Consider the following 25,221-nt stretch of genomic DNA (forward strand, 5'->3'; position numbering starts at 1 on the left):
TTAGCGTTATCGTTAATTTTTAAAAACCAAATGGCAATGTGTCTAAATTGGGTAGAATTCTACGTTTGGTATAAACCATTTTATAGTTTTTTGTTTCGACTCTGTTGAGCAGTTTTCTCTTTCTACTGTCCCTCGAAATTTTACAAGGATTGACGATCTCGATTTTACTTTCGGGTGACGTACAGATGATGGATTTTATGGCCTCGAAATTGATTAATTTCGAGTTGGCCCAGTTCAATGTAAATCCTCGAACTTTACATTCTTCTTTGCCAGACGATGTGCGATAGGCATAGTTCTTTGGACCCCCCGAGACAAATTCAACAATGTAGCCGTCTTTGGGGCGGATCTCGTTCGTTAATTCTCCTAAGTAATTGCCTATGGGAAGGTAACCCAAATCGTCCGACCGTTTCGTCTTAAAGATGACACTGTCTGTATCGAAATACAATACGTTTTCATTTAATTGATCGAGAACACTGTACAATTTCAGTCGAGCCCACATAGTGGTAAACGATGCCAGAAAGATATTGGTTTTGTTATCGAATTGAGTAAATAAAGGATTGTTGCTCCATTCTAAATGAAGAATGTCTTTTGAGACGATGTGGAAATTGTGGGGGATTTTGGTCGGATCAGAAAGCATTTGAAAAAATTTATCGGCCTCCGTTTCGTGAATAAACGTGGACTGTTGCATGCCCAACCTCTGACCAAATTTGCCCCAGAAGCTATTCAAACAGAGTTTGGCTAAACATCGCAACCCTGGATTCAGCATGATTTTATCGTATTCTAAATCTATGCCCTCTTTTTCTTTGTAATCCTCGATGTATTTACGTTTTGCCTCTTCCGTTTTACAATCATCTGGAAATCCCGACGCCTCCTGTTTGATTTTTAAGAACATGTTGACGTACTGAGTAAACAATCCCCCCTCACACGATTCGGCGTTGTACATGGCTGACTCGGCAAAGTGATAGACTTCGTAGATATTCAAGATTGTGTACCCTTTAGACAATGCCATTTGAATTTCAGGAGTACACCACGTGCCTGTGATGGCCCTTTCCTCTAGGGAACACGTGCAATCGTTCTGATTTTCATTGTCCGCACAAGTTCTACACAAGGGAAACTTCAATTTTCCATTAGAACTGTAAGGAAGCACGGGGTGATAGAGTTTTCTGGGAGGTAAAATTTTAATTTTAGCAAGTCCAAAATACTGAGAGATGTCCTGAAAATTGTCCGTGACGATGGTAGGATGTCCAACGGGATATCGACAATATTTGTTTGTCCATGGATAAAGACTGGTAAAGTCGTAGTACTGAATGGTTTCGTCTTCCGCCGCCTTGTAGTGCAATTTTATGGCATTAGTTCGACCGCCAAAAAAACTATCACGCGGGTCCAATCTGTCCTGTATATCCAATGTCGACACGAACTGCTGTAAGACCGCATTCTTTTCCAGTTGATATTTAAATTGATGTTCCCAAATAAAGACGACTTTGTATCCTAGATCCTTGAGCTCTCGTTCTCTCTTCTTCGTCATTTCATATAATTCCTGGATCGTCTGATTGGTGGAAGGATGTCTGAGATGATGACGATCTTCGGCGTAACAAGACGGACAACCGTGGAACACACAACCTATTTTTAAAAAAAAAATGAGAGAAAACAGTAAACGTATTTTTATGGTCAACACTCGGTACGCCGCCGCCGCCGCCCCTCCCCCCCCCCCTTCAATTGAGGGGGAGAGGGGGTAAATGTTAAAGATACATGTATATAGGTTTATGGACTTACCATAAAATTCGTAAACTGTTCCTTTTCCGGTTGAAGAGGGGACAAATCCGTCACATCTGTAATTGGTGCCTGGTATCTGAAATTCACCTCCGTTAAGAGCGTGTGAAATATGAATGGAGTTTCCCCGCTGACGGCTTTTTTCCATTAACCACTCTAACCATTGAATCGAAACTTTACTGTAGTTATCACGTTTCGTATACCCTTGAGAAGGCACGACAGCTATGGGACTCTCGAACTGTCGTTTGCCTATTTGCACGTTCTCGTCATTTTGAAGGTCGACTAGGGAGACCCATGATTCCTCGACGTTGACCACTTGCAGTCCTCTTAAATGTTCGATGTCGTACCATTTCGTGTCCCCGTCTTTGGTTATTTGTATTTTTTCCTTGCCTTTCAAAAATAAAGACTTAAAAATGCCCATGCATACACTTGCGATGGTGACGTAATCGAAAGGGTCGACTCCATAAGTAGTTTGTGTTTTTAACGTTCCGTCTGCTTGTGCAACGTTTTCTTCGATGGTCGCCACGTCGATCATTAACTTTCTAAATTCGAGACAGCCCCGTCGCAATATATCGACGTCCGAGCGGCAGTATTGCAACATTTCTTCTCGAAAATGAAACGTCTCGTCTTTTTTCGTTGCATGCCAGTCTTCTAGTTTCTTTCGCTCTTCTGTCGACAGGAATTGGTATCCGTAGTACTGCAAGTCTGGATACGGGCCCACGTAATTTTGATGAGCTTTGGTGTTGAATAAATGAGGAAAGTACCCTTTGCAGAGTTCTTGTAGACCAAACGCTTCTGGTATTTTAGCTAATTTCATGGGAAGAAAATTGAGAGAATCCATAAAGGTTAAATTCAGTTTTTGGGCTATGTGCATGTACATAATTTTGGAACCATTGTATATGATTTTGCTTGGTCGAATGGAGTGTCGGTCGATGAGAACTTCTAAAACGGGGTACAAGTCAAAACTTTTTGCATTGTGTGCAATTAAAATCGAGTCTTTGCAGTGCTTACTGGTGACGTAAGCGCAAAAAAGTTCGGCGGTGTAGTCCCCGGAAAACACCAGTTCCCTTTTTCCACACGTGTCTTGACATGGCGGTGAAACGTATTCTCCTTTGAGTGTCCTAGAGCAACTTCCACATCGTGTTCCGCAATGACTGCAGGTGGCACCCTCTACCAATTCCTCCTTTTCGCATTGATGACAAGTGCTCTGTAGCACTGCAAAGTTAACTTTGTGTTGCATTAAACCACAGGAAGGATCACGGCAGTTCTGACATAGTTTACAGTTGACGCACTGACGTGGCTCTTTAACGCAATGTCGACATCTGACACGAGACGGACTGTATCCCGCCTCACACTGAAACACGTCATCTTGCCGTGTCTCAAAATCGTAAAAGAAGAATTTCTTGTTTCGCTTTTCGATGTCAGATCCAAACGGTTTCTGGTAACAATTATGTTCTCCAATTTGATATTCTTGGCAGTTAGGGCACTGCCATTCTTCGCAAACGTGTAACTCGGGGGAACGCTTCACACGTTTCATAACGACTCTACACTTTGTACACTGGTAAAACAGGTCGCAGGCAGGGGGATAACTCTCATTTTTGACTGTTCGTTTTTCTTTATGGCTTTTGAAACACGCTAGAGATCGACAAACTCGGCCACAGGAACGACAGCCCATTTGGACATCCGTTTCCGGACAGTTGTTGCGTAAACATACCTCACAAGAAGTGGCACAAGAATGTTTCGATTTATCTTTATACGGTTTTAAACAGGTATGGCAAAAGTATGACGCTTTGAAAAACCCTTGTATGCTGGCAATCCCGTGCCAGTGTTTTTCGTTTTCCGAGTCGATGTGATATAGATAAAGACGGGGCTTTTCCTGGTCCTTCGTCACCCTGACGAACTTGTTTCCTACTCTAGAGGACACGACATTGGTAGAGACATCAAGTAAGGTTTCGAAAGGTTCGATGTCATTTAGACCTAAATATCTGTCGGTGGGCACCCCTGCTCTTTGACACAGCCACATCGCCAACTCGGTTTGCTTTTTTTTCTCGACGTTTTCAGGACGTTGTCATAATAAGCCTTGGATACAGTACGGTGTTTGAGAACGTTATCTAACATCTCTTCGTTGGAATCATTCTTTACTAATTGTGACCAGGTATCCGCATCTACTTTTTTACACGTTTTAAGAAAACACAGACCAATGGAAATAGCCATGCATAAATTGTTATCGTTTTGTACATGAAAAAGTGATTTTTTTCTTTCTATGCTATTTTTGGGTCCGAAAAGAGAAGTGATGGGTAGTTTTCTAGGGTTACCTCCTCCTTTGGGCAAATCGATGGACCCTATGGTGACCAAAAGGCTTTCGTCTATGGGTAAGCTTTCGTTCGAATTCAGTACTTTGACGATTTCTGACATTGCAACATCTGCATTCAGAGTTTCCCAGGATTGTAGCGGGACGACTATTGCATTGTTGAGACTCGGGTGACTGATGACCACCCGTCCTATATCCGCATCGTGCCCTCTGGCCTGCAGCAACAGATCTTCAAACATGTCGTGCAAATTGTTTTGTATATCTATTAATTTCTTACCCCGCCACTGTTCGTTAAATTTGACTTTGAATGTTGTGTCGCGTACCCAATGTTTCATAAAAGTTCTGGTATCCCTCTTCCAAATATAGTAAGGTTTAGTTGATGTGTCCTCAGAATCGGAGCTCTCCTCACCTGCCCCAAGCTGTACACTCGTTGAAGGCTGATCGTCATCAGCGAGGGTAGGTCGACTTTTTTTAGCAGGGGATTCCATCTCGGAAAGAACCTCCTGCCATAAGTCTTCGATGTGTTTTTCCCAATGGAGTTCTCTTAATCGGTCCTCGACCTCAGCATCACCGACTAAACCATTCGCTGCGGCAAATAGCTGAACAACATCTGGATCCTCCAATGAGTCCAAGATTTCTTTTAACAAACTACCAGCCGCCATTCTCTAAATTACACACACACAAAAAAATTAAAACTTTTTTTTTATAATAATCTTACCCATGAAAATGATTCTTAAAAAAAATTAATCAAAAACAATATGTACATACATACTGTTTACTATAAATTTTCATAAGTTCATAAATAGTTTCATTATTTATCATTTTCAGGGATCTCTGATTGCTTTTTAATCTGTATTCCAATTTAAAACCTTTTTTATATAATCTTATCCATGAAAATGATGTTAAAAAAATTAATCAAAAACAATATGTACATACATACTGTTTACTATAAACTTTCATTATTTCATAAATAATTTTTATTATTTTTATGGATCTCTGATTGCTTTTTTATCCTGTATTCCAATCACTTACTACTTGTTACTTTTAATTATTCAGCATTCCTTTATGATAAAACAATAACACAGAAACTATCAACTTTTAAAAACTTTAATTGTAATTTGCTAACAACAATAATAAAATACAACCCGAAAAAAATCATAATTCAGTAACAACAAAGGTATAATCTCAACCAATGGAAAAAAAGGCATGTATACAAAGCACCAGTTTAATCTCAACCAATGTTAAAAAAATAAAGCATGTATAAAAATCATCTGAGTAATCAATAAAATACTTGTCAAAATGTTAATCAATACCAAACATTATCTATGAAAGGCAAAAAAAAAACGATAATCACAGCTTCGATTACATATTACAAATATTGATTAAATCATCAAATACCACAATGAACATTGATTTAAAATCACACAAAAAAAGACAAGAAATATCATATAGTGATATACAAGTACATAAATACTTTTCATGTACTGAATAATACTTTTTATGGCATAACTGAATAAAAAAAAAAGGCTCTGGGCCAAAAAATAAAATTAAAAATATCCCACTTACTGACATAAAACTCAACCTCATTTTCTCTGAAAATTTTCTTAGCAAAACAAAAAAAAAACCTCCACTTGAACTATCTTAACATCATTTTCTGTAAATTTGGTCTTACATGCAAAATGACATCTGTTTAATTTACAACGTAAACACCCCTTTTTCTCTCTCTGTTTGTCCAAAGAAAAAACTAACTCACTCACAGAAATTAAACTCGTCCTCATTTCTCTGAAAATCTCTAAGCAAAAAACAACCACATGCAGCATCTTAAACGTCAGTTCTGTAATGTTCCCATACATAGAAAAAAACCAGTAATTTACAACTTAAGGACAGATGATACGAACACAATTTTTATCTGCAAAAGAGTTTTTTATCATGTCATTAGTATGTAAAAATAAATTGCACAGGGATATTTCATCCCCTTAACTTCAAATTTACGAAATTTTATATTTTTTTTTCTCCTAAAATACAAAACAGGTGTCAACTTATATATTTACTTATGGAACTCTTTAGTGTCAAAAAATGAAAGAGGTTGAAAATTTTGTTTGTATCATCTGTCATTAAATATTTATTAATTTTTTTTACATCTCTCTCTCTTGATCAATACTTTTTTTTTTCAAAAGAATAACACACCAAAAACAAAACTCGACCCCTACATGTATCTCTGAAAAAAAGAACACTGAAACTATCTTAAACATTAATTCTCTAATTCTATCTTGCATGGGAAATCACTTTAATTTCCTTTTAGCTTACAACTTAAATAAAACTTTGCCCTTTGCCTTTGATCTTGTGTTTTTCGCTGGTGGACTTACAAGTACAGTTGTCGAGGACGGTGTTGAGAGTGTAGCTGACTGCAGAGGGGTGTCATAAAATGATGATGATGGGGTTGCAATGGAATGTGATGGTGTGTTAATGGTTGGGATTGCGACACTTGGCTGGGTGTCTGCGGAAGTTGGCTGGGTGTCTGCGGAAGTTGCGGAAGTTGCCTGGGTGTCTGCGGAAGTTGCCTGGGTGTCTGCGGCAGTTGCCTGGGTGTCTGCGGAAGTTGGCTGGGTGTCTGGTAGTGGTTGGGACTCTACATTACACTGATTGCATGGGTGAAAGGTCTTTACCAGGTATTTTTTCAAAATTATAAGGATGATGGCTAAGGTGCAGGTGATAGCCCAGGCTAAAAACCCTAAGAAATCACAAATAGATTTTAAAATAAATGAACAAATACAGAAATTATTCAAACAACGATTCATAATGATGATATACATAGTGTGTGTACTTGATCAACTTAACATTTTCTCAAGGCATAACAAATCTAAACTTTTTTTTTTAAATTTATCTCCCAATTAAATCTCTGAGACATCAAATATGGAATCATAATCATTGTCTGAAGTAGAAGTAATAGCTTTTCTTCCTGTTCAGATGATTTATGGATTTTCCGTCTTTTAAATTTTCATTTTCTAAATGACGTTTTGTTCGTTTTAGATTTTAATTGTATCTTTGATGGAAATAAATATACCTATCAAAGTACAAATTCCTACATTATTACACAAAAGAACTATTATATGCTGACCTGTTGCTGAGGGTACGTCAAATATCTCATCATCTTCGCTACCATGGGATTCTAATGCAAAAACAAATAATTATATGAATACCATGGTATCTTTTTTTTTTTTTTTAAAAGTCTTTTTTTTTTTTTTTTTAAACTTTAATATACGTACATTATAAATGAAACACTAACCCTTAAAAGAGAGGTTGGATGAACGATTCTTGGTTCTCGAGAAAATTGTATGGGTCCCAGTTGTTGGAGTTGTACGGGTCCCTGTTGGAGTTGTACGGGTCCCTGTTGGAGTTGTACGGGTCCCTGTTGGAGTTGTACGGGTCCCTGTTGGAGTTGTACGGGTCTCTGTTGGAGTTGTACGGGTCCCTGTTGGAGTTGTACGGGTCTCTGTTGGAGTTGTACGGGTCCCAGTTGTAGTAGTAGAGACCTGGGGTTCTGTGAAGAAACATTGTAAAATCTGGTATTAATCTAGTATTAATCTAGTTAGAATAATCTAATGTGTCTAGGGACAAGCCCTCACCACAGTTAGAATACCACCGTAGCAAACAAATTGCAGACCACCGGATTTTCACTGAAAATAACTTATAAATTAATCATAGCAAACCTTTTTGGGGCTGCGTAAGTATTTAAACCTAAAGTTTAATCAAAATAAAGACGAAAATTCAAAACAAATTTCCCCAGCTTTTTTTCTCGCTTCATGTTTACATTCGGAACTCTCTCGATTGTTCATAGTAAATGCACCACTTTGCTACATTGTAAAAACAAGGAACGCATTCTATCGTTAAACCGGGTCCAGAGGACATTATAGAACATTCTACAAACTAAATCACCGAATTACCGGAAATATATATATAATATATTAAAAAACGAAATTCAAGCGACTTATGAGATGACCCCCACATAGAGACCTGGGGTTCTGTGAAGAAACATTGTAAAATCTGGTATTAATCTAGTATTAATCTAGTTAGAATAATCTAATGTGTCTAGGGACAAGCCCTCACCACAGTTAGAATACCACCGTAGCAAACAAATTGCAGACCACCGGATTTTCACTGAAAATAACTTATAAATTAATCATAGCAAACCTTTTTGGGGCTGCGTAAGTATTTAAACCTAAAGTTTAATCAAAATAAAGACGAAAATTCAAAACAAATTTCCCCAGCTTTTTTTCTCGCTTCATGTTTACATTCGGAACTCTCTCGATTGTTCATAGTAAATGCACCACTTTGCTACATTGTAAAAACAAGGAACGCATTCTATCGTTAAACCGGGTCCAGAGGACATTATAGAACATTCTACAAACTAAATCACTGAATTACCGGAAATATATATATAATATATTAAAAAACGAAATTCAAGCGACTTATGAGATGACCCCCACATTCCATAGTAAAATTTCAATCCTTTCTATTGGGTCTACTTTAGTCACGTGATTAGTCTTTCCCACGGTGCCTTCCAACTTTTGCAATTCATTAGTAAAAGCACCTTAGCGGATCAAATAAGATGAAGTAAGAGGGGTTGATATTAAAACAAAAATATATACTCACGATGGCAGATTTTTCCTTGCCTGTCCGTTATTAAAGGCAGTCGTTCGTCGCCCCATCCGTGAACCCTAACAGTAACAGCACATGTGAACAAACGGATTTTCCTTGCAGGCTCGAGTTCATCCTTTATTAATCGCACGCATGTAGTCGAATCTGTACAAATGTACATCCCGTGCACTCCTGTACACGGAGGACATGGTAAAACGGTTCCGCAAACTATACTTAATGGAAATAACCAGACAATGATCGCGATCTTCTTCATTCTCACGCCTTGATTTCTCCAATGCCGCGAAAATTGCACGAGATTCGTACCCGGATCATTATCATGTGATCAAAATGTAACCTTATTTGGTAAATTATACTCTAACATGAGGGCGCGACAATACAGCTCTAACATGAGGGCGCGACAATACAGATCATTTAGAGAGTGGCGCCACTTTTTTAAACTGGATGACAGAAATGTTAGAGTGACTAAGATTAGTAATTAGATTAAGTTGTTTTTAAATTAGCCAAACAGACCCATATATATTGTTCTAAATCTATGAAAACAACTTTAAACTGGAAAGTGATCTAAACTGAAAAATCTGCACGTGCAGTTTGATAATACTCGTCACATGATTAAAAATTGACTCGATGAATGATTGATGCTTTGCATTATACATGCAATGTCTGTTGTTTTAATGGTAATAGTCCCATTGTATATGTGAACACAATAGTTAACAAACAAACAAACAAAAATAATGGTATAGAATATGAAAAAGTAATTCCGGACAGAAATAAAGACTCGGCCAGGTTTTACAATAAGTGATACATTAATAAATGAAAAGAACTTTGAATGCACACAACTTTTATTTTTCTTTGAGGTTAACGTTATCTCAACATTACAAGTTTTAAAAAAGAGGCTAGTATATTATATCAGAGGCTGTAAAATTAGACCATGTTGTAAAATAAATGTGTCGTTTCACGGTAGATCGGTCTTTAAAACCCCCTTTTGATCAGAATAAAGACGTTATCAGAACCCGCATACCAGGTTGCAATAATTGGCTCGAAAAACATTTTTGATGGTACAGAGTGTATATGGTTGATTCGTATAAATAACAATTTCTATCGAATTATGCATATATCATTGTACACTACAAATGCAATCATGAGAAATATTATAAGACCGTAGTAAGTATTGCAATATTTATGTACATATTTTCACTATTTCATTTCCAACCGCAAATGAGCATATGATGTGGCCTTACACAACATACTTTGTACTTATATATACACGTTATGAATACTGGTTTAAAGTACTTGTCTTCATTCCCTTATTTAAATGAAAAAATAATTGTTAGGTGATTTTTTTTAAACGGTTAAAAGGTAGATTTAGATCAATCCACAGTATCTTATCTCATCCCTTTATTTGATCAAACTACTAATTGCAATTTCATTTAAAGTTAGAATATTACTGAACAAATTAGTAAAGGACGCATTGTCCGTTAATAAAAGTACTAATATTAGGTCAGGTCGGGATACGTTAATTGCACCATCGTCACGCATGTGTGAGATGAAACATTTTAGATAGATATAGAGATTGAATAAATTTACATCTACTCAGTAAAACGAGGTCAGGTCGTGTTAGTCTACTTTTGCGCATCTAACCACGCAAGTATGTCATGATATAGAGCGGTGTTTTTAAATTGGAATTTTGACACTGTTCCCACCCTCAGCAGCTGGCTCTTGGGCTTTCCCACCCTAATTTTTTTTTTAAAATCGCGGTTAATTATCTAATTCAAATTTTCTAAAGTGCCTAATGCCACGTTCACAGTTTTGGTAAAGTATAAATAAGGGGTTGTTAAAAACTGAATTATCATCATTGACAAACTATCGGACAATATGGCAGAAGCATTCCTTGAATTTCTGTAAGTAAAAATATTCCTTTTTTAAAAAAAAAATAATTCCTTAATTTTTTTTTTCGAAACTTGATTCATTTTTTACAAGTTCATTAATTGTAAAGCTTAAGAGTTTAAGAATAAAAATTTCTTTTCACAATTTTAAAACGAAACATAACAAAGTAAACGGTATTTCACAAGTTATAAACTGAGTAGGCATAGATTCGTTCATTTCATTATTACAAATTTTAAGGCTATTTTATGCATTATTATTTAAACGCCTAACATTTTGTACGAAAGTAATATAAAACATGGTAGGGTGTAACACCTTTGTTTATTTTCTCTATTACTGTATTTTTTTTTTACAGGGACGCCACAAACTCAGCAAACTCATTCAATGAGTTTGAAGAAATGTGGTTAAAGATGGGGGAGGAGTTGGAGTTAGAAGTCCTGCCAAAGGGATGAGTTCAACAGCTTTTGTTAGAGTTATCTTTCTTCGGCTTGGTTTTATATGGTTTTAATTGAACTCAGAAAGTGTGTAAAGGCCTTCCACTCCTACCCCAAAAGTAAAAATAACTGCTTTTAGAACAAGTGAATGCAAACCGAAACAATTCTACTTTAAATTTTAGAATTGAAATGATTTTAGAACCAATTTAAATTTTCCAATCAATTTTGCATCATTACACCTTTTAATGATAATAAAATAAAATTAAAAATATAAAAGAAAAAACCGTAAGTGTGTATGTATCTTATTTTCACATTTTTTTTCTCACTCTTTTACTAAAGCTGTACTCCACCCCCTCCATCTCCAGACTACCATTCCACATTGAGCACATTTGGCACGAAAAATGAGTCATTAAAAAGGTAAAAATTGGATTCTTGTGCAACGCGTAATGTACCAAAAGGTGTTATATGTGTATTTAATAACTTTTTTTTTTTTTAAAAAGAATCTTTAGTCATTACATTTTCATATTGTTTAATTTCTAAACTATTAGCAGAATGATTTTTATAAAAAAAAATTACAAATTTGGACTTTAAAAAAAAGCATATTTAAATAAGTTAGATAATTTAGTTTTTAACCATATTAAAAAGTTAGTGTCTTTCACGCTCTCTCTCTCTCTCGATCTCTTTAGACCTCTAAGTCCTACACCAGAGAGCGACACCTTTTCACCAGTTGCCAGCTACTCGCCGGCCCTGGATTCATGTAGTGCCGTTACGCCAGTGACACGTACCATTAGTCAGGCCGAAGACTCTATTCTGACTACTTTAAGGTAATAAATGTTTAAACACATTATTTACATTACCGTCTTATTGGTTACCATCGATGTTAATTCTTTACAAAACGGTTCTAAAAAATGTGATCGCATTACTTTTGCTAAACTCTTTGTTATAAAAGATGTGTGTTATTACAACTCGCAAATCAATTATCACCAAATGGGGCATATCAATAAATTCAATGTGACATTCTGTAACTAAAGTTGATTCTGTTTCATTAACAGGCAAACAAACCAGGACAAGATTCAAAAATTGGAAAAAAGGATGAAGGAAAAAACCCAGGAGGATGTCTTGCTAGAACAAGTAAACGTGTTAAAAACCCTCCTGGCCAGAGTGACAGTAGACGTCGATCAAATGAAAATTATCATAAACTTTTTAGAAGACAAGTTGTCGAAAGGAGATAACAGAACCTCGGCTAAAAGGGTCGCGTTTACAACGCTCTAGTTCTGTAAAGGTGTTCAAGCTTGTGATATTGTACATGTACTATCTCTGTTGTCTTTAAGTTTCCTGATAACAAAAAGACCTAGAGAATCTCAAAACTTTGTAAAAAGTATAACGATAGTTTACTTACTGTAAAGGGTTGAGGAATGGTTCTACCTCTGTTGCAAATAAAAAAGTGAAGTAAAGAAATGCTTCAAATTTTGCACCTTTTATACTCAAATTTTCGTTTATATAATAAAGGACTGACCCTACGAAAAACTGTGTTCTAAAACCATGCCCGGATACAATATTTTGGTAATTCTAATTTTAACAATATTTTACACTGTTGCTGTGGTTACAGATGACTAATGTGACCCTTATACTACGTAGATATTTATGGCATCATCCTTCAACGGTTGCTATGCGAACTAAGGTGACCCTGATAGCATATATTTATATTAACATTCTTCAACTGTTGCTATGTGAACTAAGGTGACCCTGATAGCACATAGTGACCCTGATAGCATATATTTGTTGCTAACTAAGGTGACTTTATTGACTGTAGAATCCTTGATTGTAGACTCCCCCTGAACCCATGACGTCATCCTGACTGTAGACTCACCCTTGACTGTAAACCACCCCCTGACTGTAGACTCACCCTTGACTGTAAACCACCCCCTGACTGTAGACTCCCCCCTGACTGCAGACTCCCCCTTTGACCTCGTTTATGGGGAAAACCCATGACGTCATCCTGACTGTAGAGTCCTGTGAAATTCTTCAGGGGTTTCTCCTCTGCATATTTCCAATAAAAGATTGCAAGTATGTGCAACTGGTAACAGAGCAGGGTCTTCAACAAATTTAATTTCAAGCTTTTTGTGAAACCCTAATGGAGGGATTGTTTCAGCTCCAGTCAAAAAAGATGGGTTGATATAGACTTTAATTTGTTTTGTTTTGTGTTAGAATTTTAATTTTCGTGATATGAATACCATTCACCCGTTTTTATGAATCATGCGGTTTTCTTCTAAATTGTATTGTGATGATATTAATTAAACTATGGTACTTTCAACTCTTCTACATATTTATATACAAGAACGACATGCCTCGGATACCTAATTATAAATAGAGAATCAAGTAACCTTATAAGGCCGATTTCATAAAATATATAAATCCATTCATACCTTCACTTCCAGAAGCCATGTCTTCTGAATGGCGCATGCGCAAAAAAGTCGACAGCACGATGACGATGATGCGATAATACAATGGCGGTGACACGATAGAGCATAGCTTCATCGTCATCGTGTTAACGCATCATCGCTATCGTACCATCGCGCCATCGTCATCACATCCTCGCGCTATCGCACCATCGCCATCGCATTATCGCGCTATCGACCCCAACCTCGATGGTGCTATAGTGAACTGCATGGCCCTATCCGGATTCCATACAGGAGACTTTTGTAGCATGATTCAAATAACATAAAAATTTTATCAGTCAAAAAGAGAACTCATTTACGCGTTTATAAAAAAATATATCTAAAAAAATGTTGGCAAAAGAAATAGTACTTACTTTGGGTCCATAAGACTGAAATAAATATACAAGAGACTTGTGTAGCACGATTCAAATTACAAGGTCAAATTACAGATAAAATCAATATCAATCAAATGAGAGCTCATCCGCGTGTTTTAAAAGAAAAAAATTAAATAATCGAATTCGGACTAAAGTCATTATACACGGTATTTACCTTGACGATTGAGACCTTTTCCCACTGTTCATTAGGGCGAAACTAAAAATAATAAATTAGTACGTTGATAATATAAAAAATCAAAGGCCTGAAGGGCCACAATGGCGTCGAGGTTAAGTTAATTTGAAGAATAAAAACCTAATATTTTTTTAAAAAGTCAAAATAATCTCCACTATTACAAAAATGCATAATTTTTTTTTATATGTGTTATTTATGGTTCTCCTTCATTGATCAAATGTACACTTAGGTACTGTAGATTAAAAAAAAATCCTTAAAACAAAGTATGATTCTGTAACTCTTAGTAATGTGTGTACTTAACATGAGATAAACTTTTCCTGTTGTTTTGCTGGAGATTGATTTTATAAAAATTGATTTGGGCGGTCAATTTTAACAAAAATGAAATTTAATATAGATTTTATGCAGTCAACTAAAATTATAGAAATATCAAAATTAAGTGTGATTTTTTTTTTTCATATTTTCAAAAATCATTCTGATTTGGTTATTGACCATTCATTTAGAAATTGGTATCAATTATACTTACATTTTAAAAACAAATATAACTAGAACTGTCCAAATGGGACTAATACCCGCGCAAGGCTAATTTCAAATGGGACAAATAATTGAATTGAATAATAAAGGTTTGGAACACATACAAAAAAAATTTCTAGAATTTTACAAAAAAAAAAGTTAGTTAACAAACAAAAATTAAAATCAAAATTGTCAGAATTTCACTGAAAATACATATCTATAACAGTAATACATTTACAAATGTATGTATTTGATGATATATTTTTTTAATTTAATTGATTTAAAGAAAAACCAATAAAATGACAATAACCCCTCCCTTTGCAGTGAATAGAAATACCGGTAGCCAAGCAATGCTCTTCTGTTGATAAAACTTTCAATATCTTTCTAATAAGAGTCTTCACATATGCAATTAGTTGTTTCAAATTTTCCTCACTTTCTCCTATATGGCACAATGGAACTCCATATCAGAAAATTGATCCCATAGGACTATGATTTTCTTTGATGAACTTGTTAAATTTAATAAACTCCCAAAACATTACCATAATATGTAAAAATATGTAAAAAAAGAAAATTTAATATCACAAACAATTTTAAAATTGCCAAAACACTACAATCATATCAGTAATTTTGAATTTCATTTAAATTAATGCCCAATAGGGTCACTTCATCAATTTACTTGACAAATAAATTTAAACAACCTCTAAAAATAGTTTAACTTCTTTATTAATAATTATATTATTTATTTCCTTATAATGATAGACCTTTTGGTTTACATGAAACAGTTTTAAAATAGCCCCAAAACCATCACCCATTTTACAGATTATCAATTTCCCCTAAACACATGCTCCATCTGAACCATGGCTCAGATAATGGCTCCCTTGGGACAAATGAATTCAGCCACACTTGTCTTTAATGTTCTTATTAGCTCCTAAAAATTTATCATTGACAAACAAAAACTTTGCATAGTCAGCTGATAGAATACTTATAAAAAATAAAAAAAAATAATTAATTAAGACATAAAGACAAAAAACTCCATCTGGATGTATTTATATAAATATATTTTAGAGTGTTTTCTATTAATTAATTAATAAAATCTGTAAAGATTACCTCCCTTACTTTTCAACATTAGTGTACAATATATAGAATAAGGAAAATGAAAACTGTCATAAAATCATTAAATCTTGTCTGATCTTAAAAAAAATTGCAGGTGCACATCTTCAGATGGTGTTCAACATATGTACAAATTTTCAAACTGTTCCATGAAGTAATAAAAAATTCTATAGGGGGACAAAGTTGCGTCTACAGACAGACGGACAAACGGACGGACAGACAGACGGACGGACGGACAGGGTGAAACCAATATACCCCCCTACACTTCGTTTGCGGGGGTATAAAGACAAATACATAAGTCAACTTTCAAAAAAAAAGTTTTTAGTTATTTTTTTTATCACATAACTAATTAAATTACAATTCATTACAAACTGACTCACCTAATTCTTAAAAAGTTTTGAAAGAAAATTAAAATCTAAGTTTAGAAATATCTTAGGAGTAAACACATTTTTAGATTTTTTTTCTCTATTCATATAGAAATAAATATTAAAATTTTGATTGTGTTCAATTTTATATATTGTATACTGCTGATAAAAACTCTGTCTCTTATTATCAATTTGATTTAAAATTCACATGGGTCCAAATGACACGGGCCGAAAAGATCAGGGGTAGATAAAAGAAAGCACCCAATCACGTTGTTTACAAAGTGAAAGTAGGTCACGAGTTGGTTAAAATAACTTTTGGTTGTAGATATACTTATCGCTCGATGTAGGAAGTTTTATTGCTAAAAGATCAAACTTTTGTGCATTGTCAATATTCGATGTGGATACAAAATAATCTGTTTTGCAGGCTGGTATATTTCATAACCAAGTTGAGTATGTAGGCCCAGCTATCGCATGTGTCTCTGTGCTAGTGTATTCATCCGCTAAAACCCAGACATATTGTTTACAATAAAATATTAACATTTTCAAAGACATCCACCATTTCGTATCTGCCAACTTGTTTTGTTGACGTACAGTTCTGCTCGAAATTGAAGTATATCAGCTATTTATCTTCAAACACATAAGAAAACTTTGCACTCATTTGAGTTGTTTGGCTCCTTAAAATCGGCAACTTCCGGACGTACGATCCCTAGATGGCTTTCGAGCTTCGCTCGACGCCATAAAAATGTTACTTACTCAAATATGGAATAAGTTCCAAGTAAATAACAGACACTGTAACACTTAGTATTCACGTGCAAGGAAAGTTTTCGATCGTTGACGCGATCAGGGAGTTCTTGTGTAGTTCTTGTTGGCTTAATAGAGGATTGCTTTGCACTGCATGAAATATTGCGTTTAATAAAATTAAACTTCGTTATATCCTCATTTTACATGAACTTTAAAGTTTAATTGATATTTAATGTAAAATTATACTTCGAGATATAATTGTAATTAATTCTCAACTTTAGGTCATGTTTATTACTGATTAAACGTCATTAAACCAGAAGTTGCAAATATAATTGAGGTTTAAGATAAATTATATTTCCAAGCAACCGTCATTAATTTTATCAACTTTAAATAAGGTAAACATGGTAAAAGCCTCCCGAAATTGTTGTACTTTGTAAAAATAATGACCTTGCAATAAAATTTCTATTAATCATGGATAGATCTTTATATGTAAACAAATCATAGTCCTTTTCTGTTGGCTGTGCTGGTTTTGGCATGAAGTACACTATGCAGCATGTGTTATACGTATACACGTGTAGTCATGTTGGTTGCAGTAAAACAAGAATCACAGTTTTTTTTATTGTTTATTAACGGTAAAATATATCATGAATATATAAATAAGCATGATTGAGACAACACTTTCGTTTACCTTAAAAGAATGTATGTACATATATTATCCATATTTTGCCTGTTATAAGAACAGCGCATTCCTCTTACAAATATGAAACACAAGCTAATCAAATACCCATTTTACACACGCATAATATAAATACAAAAATCGGACACAAATTTTAAATTTAGAGTATATAGTTTAAAAACTCCCAAATCAAATACTCAAAAAATGAAAAATTTAAATGTCCAACTATACCTTTATATTGCCAAGTGGCGCAGGACGCACATCCTAACAAGATGGCCAATGCCAACTGGCGCAGGATGCACATCCTTCAAAGATGGATTATGCAATCTGATAAAATTATAGATCTCTACATTAGCGCAGAGAGATTTCACTGCGCTGTGCGCTAATGTAGAGATCTGTATTTCAATTATATTTTGGATGATGCCATCAGGTACAGAACGCACATCCTTCCAAGAAGGCTGATGCCAACTGGCGCAGGACGCACATCCTTCCAAGAAGGCTGATGCCAACTGGCGCAGGACGCACATCCTTCCAAGAAGGCTGATGCCAACTGGCGCAGGACGCACATCCTTCCAAGAAGGCTGACACCAACTGGCGCAGGACGCACATCCTTCCAGACTGGCCGACGCCAACTGTCGCAGGACGGTCAATTTTTTCAGGACAGATTTCATTTCAAAAACTAAAATTCGATACAGCTATTAAACACGTCCCTTTTTTATTACATTTACACATTTACACCTTTAATAACAGGACAAATGTATGATACACACTTATTCAAAAGCATACCATCAGCACATATATATTTACAACTTATTCTCTGGACTGGAATGAAAGCAGAAGGCCCAAAAGTGTCAAAAACGTTCTGTCTCCATAATTCAACAGGCTTCCCACAGTGATATCTGTACATGTTTGGGAGTGATGCAAGCCACAAAACTTTAGCAAACAGGTGAACACGGCTTTTATTGTCTACAATTAAGTTGTGCTGAAGAAAATATTGAATTACCCCGGGACGGAGTTCACCTGAGCCAACTTCTTCGATTATTTTTCCATCTGTGGAATGCCAGTAGGCCATGACAAACGAAGATCGCTTGTGACGCGATTGATTTGAACCATAAACTTCTCCTCCGAGACAGATAGATGAACATTTTCTAAAGGACTTTGGGATGCATTCAATGTAATCATCAAGCTCTGGATAAATATGTTTGTATGTTTTCTTTAACATATCTAAGTCAGCTGAAGATAGAACATGGCATGATAACTTTTTACATTCAAATGCAGAGCAAATTTGCCAGTCCTGTCCAACAATTTGGGCACTTTTCTTAGACATATACAATATTTTCAAAATATCAGAATCAGTAGGAAATCTCTCACCACATAACTCTGTCACACTTGGAAAATGTTTCTTAAATTCATCAACATACAAACTAGGGAATTGCAAAGAATGTACAAAAGAGTCTCTTAAAAAACCTCTCATAAGCTGCATTTCTATTGACCTGCTATTATTTGGCATGCTTCCCAAATGACCATTGTATCTTTCGAAACTAAATAGCCAAAAAGAGTAAACTGGACCATAATCAAGTACACACTGTGATAAATGACAATGCATATGAATATTTGGTGTAATGCTAGAACAGCCATATACCCTTTCCACACCTTTACAAAATGCAATAATATAACTATCAAATCTAGCTATTTCTACACTTGATATGAATTTAGAAGTTAGCGCTCTACATGCCAAAACAAAATTTCGCCAAACATCCAAATCTGTTTTAGGCAAAATATCTGCTAGTGCAAAAATCGAGAAAAAAATGGTCCAATTTTTCCATTGCTCAGCGGTAAATCCTCCAAACGAGGATGCAATTTTTCTAGGAATTGCACCTATGTTGCTTGCTGCATCAACAGAATCAACCTTCTCCTGAATCAGAACTAACTGATCTGAATGTAAAACTTTTAAATCAAGCCACATTTTCATCATTTTTTTTGCAGTTCCTTGAAATAAATTGTGCATGGGATCAACAATGGACATTCTTATTGGGTTGAAATAGTCTAGTTCACTTAATACCGAATATTTTACTCCATGAGAAGATTCAAGTCTTTCTTTTTCTGTCTGAGTTCTAGCTTTTTTAACAGCTTTCATGGATAAATTATAATCATCAAGTGTTCGTACTGGCCAATTCTCTACATCAAAACCTGAATAATCTTTATTGCCTACACTACCTGGAAATTTTTTAAAACATTTTGAGCAACCCAATGTTGCTGAATGACCCAAAAATCCACATAATTTTCGTGTTGCTGGAATGTCGCATCCAACACACATTAGTGCAACTTTAAAATTCTTTTTTAAATATGAACTTTTGCTTGAAGCCAACTGAAATCCCTGCGACCATGCTACTTTAAGTTCATTAACAAGAGGTGTTATGAAACTATTTACAGAAGGTTCATGTTTTAAATCTGGAATAACACCTATCAATAAAACATTTTTCAATTTAAATCTTTCGTCTCTAGGCAAATTCAAAATAACTGCATACAAAACACCAACTGAATATTTAACATGTTTAAATGGCTGAAACCAGTCTAGATTTAACATTAAGCCATAATTGTTTCGATGGGTTAAAAAGTGTTTTTTTTCTGAGCTCTGAAACTCTTTCCAAACATTCCCATCATAAATATCTGTCAAAAACCCAGGTGACTGCTTACGTGATCGCCAATGGTTACAAAGATCTTCAAGCCCAGGCCTTTTAACTAAATCTTGCAAAGATTCTTGAATAGGTTTATAGCAGTAAGACTTAAATGGATAAAGTTTTTTTGTACCATCTAAAAGTGTTACAGATTTCAACAACAATTCCCCACATGGTCTTCGCCTTGCTGGCTGTGTATGATTTGGATATTCTACAAAAGGACATTTGGCAGACACAGTTTCACCCTCTAAATTCATTAAACAATCATCATACAAGTAAATGGAGAAACATTTTCTGCACACAACATACTTTGTAAAATTGTCTTTTTTCAAGCCTATCTTTTTCCATAACAGATAAACAGAACCTGGAAAAACAGTAGCTAAGCTCGAAAATATGAAAGATTCTTTTCCAATTCGACAAAAAAATGTACTTAAAAATGAAAGAAGGTTGTCAATAACACAGTCTGGCAGCATGAAAATGGCTTGCCAGGTACATATGAACATACAGAACCACATTAAAAGTGTCCCAAATTTCATGTTTGGGTTTGAAACATTCACATCATTGCTTTCATTTCTTTCTAAGAGTTCTTCAGTCTGAAGGTCTAAATCTAAATCCTCCAAACTTGCATTATTCCAAACCTCATCTTCACTCTCAGACTCGGCGGTACAATTATTTTCAGAAAAATGTTTTCGTACATAAGATTGAAAAACATCATGTAATCTTTGAGAAGAAAGATTTTCATCAGATGAGCTATCAGAAAATTCCTCATCGATATCCTGAGACAAAACTTCAACATTTTCAGACACTGACTTGAAACAATTCCATTGATTATTGTTAAAATATTTTTCTCTATGCTGCCTAAAATACCTAGATGTAAATGATTGTTTACATCCTGGACATTCTTTTCTTGACATTTTTTTTCGCTGAGCTTGGTGAAAAACTGAAAGTTTTTGTTTCCCAGACATGTTTTACAATGTACCCTTCCAGTCTATTCTTAATAAAAAAAAAAATACAATTCCAGTAACTAATGTATCTAGTATACAAAGCTCAAATAATGACAATTTTTGTTTGGACTGAAGCAAATGTTAAAAACTAAAAATACATTAGCTTTTATAAAAAAAATAAAACCTTTTCAAAACTTGGCACAAAATTTACATTTCTTTTTACTTTTGATGACATGAACACAGAGGTTTGTAAATTTTAGAAGGTTCTTTCTTTTGTCCTTTTCATCATCTAGCATTTTCCGCAGTTTCACGACATCCCTGTTTCCATCCCCAAACAGCTCTTTAGCTGATTTATAGGCACTTCTTTTTTCTACAAAGGTATCGTCTATGTATATACCATCCTCTTTGCACTGCTCATGAATTTCCCGTTCAACTTCCTTCAACCCAAGATCATTTTCCTCATCAGGCCAAATATTATCTGCTGGAAATTGAATAATACGTATATTGAGAAACTGAAACTGAATAATTGTAGCATCAAGTACGGTACATCTCTTTTTGTGCAGTGTTAATGATTAGCAAGCAATCATAAAATAAAATTCATGAGTGAAATCAAGTAAGAGAATAAATAAAACAAGATATCTGTGAGCCAATTCTCATTGGCTCACTAGTGATATCCCTGCTCTGATGTGAATATGCAAAATAAGCAAAGTCGACATTTAACAGAAAGCTGGCATCCGATTGGTACAGAAATACATCCCACAATATGGAATGCCTAAACAAATAGTGTGTTGAAATTTAGGCATCTGCGATAAATAGCTGCTGAGAAATCTTTGAGAAAAAATTGTTTGATAATTTTGGCTAAAATAAACAAAGTACTCATTTAACAGGAAGTTGACGTCCGATTGGTACAAAAATATATCCCACGATATGGCATGCCTTAACAAACACTGCGTAAAAATTTCAAGCATCTGCGATAAATAGTTGCTGAGATAAATGCGACAAAAATTTTTGTTACACACGGACAGACAGACAGACACACAAGGGTAAAACAGTATACCCCCTCTCCTTCGGAGCGGGGGTATAAATATGCTTTTCATTTAAAAGTCACATAATATTTACTGTTTTTTTTATTGAACATTTCGAATTCCTCTGAACTCTCATTCAACTGCCGGTGCCTTGCCTTTTCTAATCTGTGTTTTTTCCTTTTTTCTCGTCTCTTTCTCCTCTTTCTGTCTAAAGAGTGTTTTCCCATTTAGCTAAAATAATAATACATATTTTCAATAATTAACTTCAATGAAATCACTTTGATTATTCTTGGCTTTTTTCTTTAATTATGATGAAACAATATACATCATATAATTTGAATTAAAGGTGCTCTTAATTTAGCTTAACTGGGTGTACACCCATCTTATCATTTTGTGTTGTATGACAAGTACATCATAATACTCCATTATATTGTAGAAATCATTTGTCAAGTTTCTAATCATAATTTACATAAAATCGTAATATTTGTTTCAAGTTAAGTTCTTTATTCCAAAGGAAAAATATCTCATAGGTTATACATGTGAACAATGTGTGTATATTATATACATATTAAATACAGTAAGTAAGCGACATACAAAATGTACATAATCAATTTCAGTGTTTCACTTCACAATACATGCCCCTGATTTGGTGTAGAAAAGTGTTCAACCAGTGTACACGAAAACAATACACCAATGCACTTGATTTATAAAAGTGTACACCTTCTTGGAAAATCAAGAGCACCCTATAGCTTGATGTCTTATTTTCTTTTTTCATTATTCATCGACTTACACTTTAACTGCATAAACTCAGTTATAATCTAAGCGATAAGACGTTTTGTCAAGACAATTAAAAGTCTTTCTTATAACACGTTTAATTAAAACATACCGTAATTCAAGTACCATAAACTTCCTTAATACTGCAAAGATTTCTAAAAATGCTCTTGCTTCGTTTTTGACGACCAACAACTGCTGTATGGTAACCTGTCAAATGAAATAATCATGAAACTTAGTTTCTGTGTATTTCTTTGCAAGCTTAGTGCAAGTGATTCACAATTCTTGGAAAGAGGGGGGGGGAAGGGGGCTAATTTTTTTATTTTTTATTTTAAATATAGTTCAGAAGCAATAAACATCAGTAAGCGAGAGTCATGTTAACCTGTCAGATGAAATAATCATAAAATTGAAAACTAAAGTTTCCCTGTACTTCTTTGCAAGCTTAGTAGAAGCGATTCACAATCATTGGGGGGCTTGGCTCTTATCTAATCTGAAATCTTGAAAAGTTTTATTAATTAAGGTAATCCTATACTCAGCACTAAATGCAAGGGGGGGGGGGGGCGGGGGCATCAAACAAAGAGGATATATAAGCATATAAGATGTGACCATAATTAAGCTTGGTCTATTGTGATTCGTTATGATACTATAACAATTTCTGACAAGTGTACAAATCACTTAAATCTTACTAAATTAAGACATTCCTGTAATGAATATTATGCAAATGTTAATCATACAAAGGGGTAGGAGTCATTACGAGTATACTAATGAAAATAATGCACCAAATCAATATTCAAACAATAGAAATAATTTAATTTGTCATTAACATTTGTTCCCTCTTATTTGGATTTCAATTTGCCTGCTCACAAAGTTCTACATGTAGGTCTCAAATTAGTGGTGTAGCATCCTGGTTAATCAGTGTATTATTATCCCAAGAAATTTTGTTTTTTACTTTACTTTTACAAAATCGAGTTTCTCAACATTAATTATTTCTATCTATCTTGTAAATAATGGGTGTTTAAATGTACTTCACACTTTAGAAATAATACAAATAGGAATTTTTACAGAGGCGTTGGAACAGGGGGGGGGGGGGTGTAGGGGGCACTTAGCCCCCTCCCTCCACTTTTTTGGCAAAGTTATACATAACCATAGTTTTATTTTGGCCTGTCAAGATTTTTGATAAGTTTTGCCCCCCCCCCCTCTCAATTTGCTTTTGACGCCACTATTTAATATTTCTTACAGACATGAAATTCAAGCATGCATTTGACTTGAAAATGACAGAAAAATGTTCAATTTGGGGGAAAAATTAACTTTCCAAAACAAGTCACTACTATAATTAAACTCGGGACCTTTTGGTTAGTAAACCGCATTTATACTTACTGTGCTATAGAGATAGACACAAAATTTTGGTGACCAACATCACGAAGAATTGAAATCACCATAATTGAAACGGGCATAATTGTCACAGGGTTTCAAGGCCCCTTCATTACGCCAGTAAGGATCACCAAAAAATTGATCATTGACATTTATGTGTAAAGATGAAATTGATCAACTGTAAAGCACGTTCTTAATATCAAAGTATGAGGCATTGGAGTTTCATTTGAAACCAAGTTATCAGATCAGTTATATCAGCTACCCCTTAACACAAACTTTCATTATCATTATTTACCATGCAATAAAAGTAGAGAGGCAATTTATCATTACAAATCTAAGTTTATTTAGGTGTGATTGTGTAAGTAAGGAAGATTGGTTATTGGTTAAACAAAATGGCGTGTGTACGTGTGTGCGGTGGGGGGACCTGTTGCTACGTGCATGTGGGTATCACTACATAACACAATTCGTGAAATTGATGCTGAAAAGAAAATTAGATATTGCAAATGTCCTTCCATTGTTTGTGATTACAGCCATCATATATACATTATATTAAATTGTATCACGCGCCACGCGTGTATCACACATACATGTATCGATACCGACTGTTTAGCATAAGATACAGCAAAAATGACATCACAAAATGACATCACGCAAGTGAAAATAGGCGACGATATAATAAAACACATACCTGTTATGCTCCGTATTCCAGTATCGTCCGACCACCCTCAAAAGATTATTTCTTACACGTGTTCACACACTGGGTAAATGTGTAACCGCTCAGTTTGGGATACCGCGAAAACTGCTGCTGCTGATTGGATGAAAATGATGCTGTACATTTTCGTAATTTGTAAAAAAGGAAGAATGAATGAAAAAAATCAATCATTTAAATGTTTTTAAATATCTATACATTTCCTGTTTAATATACCATGTTTAAGTAGATGTCGAAAGAATATTCAGATGCGCGATTCAA

General features: G+C 34.9%; 1 protein-coding gene and 1 long non-coding RNA gene across 3 annotated transcripts; both read right to left on the bottom strand.

Annotated features, from left to right (window-relative positions):
- Positions 1 to 5,304: 5,304 nt before the first annotated feature.
- On the bottom strand, positions 5,305 to 8,790 carry LOC117685529 (uncharacterized). Its single transcript, XM_066079228.1, has 4 exons — positions 8,755 to 8,790; positions 7,368 to 7,644; positions 7,200 to 7,250; positions 5,305 to 6,812 (listed from the first exon to the last, which is right to left on the bottom strand). Exons 1-4 carry the CDS (start codon positions 8,788 to 8,790, stop codon positions 6,385 to 6,387), a joined length of 792 nt encoding a protein of 263 aa, XP_065935300.1. The 3' UTR covers positions 5,305 to 6,384.
- Positions 8,791 to 18,160: 9,370 nt separating this feature from the next.
- Positions 18,161 to 25,074, bottom strand: LOC105348546 (uncharacterized). Of its 2 annotated transcripts, none has more exons than XR_010712809.1 (4): positions 24,940 to 25,074; positions 22,996 to 23,090; positions 22,265 to 22,340; positions 18,161 to 21,565 (listed from the first exon to the last, which is right to left on the bottom strand). It is a non-coding gene; the product is annotated as an uncharacterized lncRNA (long non-coding RNA). The 2 variants fall into 2 exon arrangements; XR_010712810.1 differs by having other exon boundaries at positions 22,204 to 22,340.
- Between the last annotated feature and the right edge of the window lie 147 nt (positions 25,075 to 25,221).

This window comes from Magallana gigas, chromosome 1 (assembly GCF_963853765.1).
Source record: "Magallana gigas chromosome 1, xbMagGiga1.1, whole genome shotgun sequence".
Taxonomy (NCBI): Eukaryota; Metazoa; Mollusca; class Bivalvia; order Ostreida; family Ostreidae; genus Magallana; species Magallana gigas.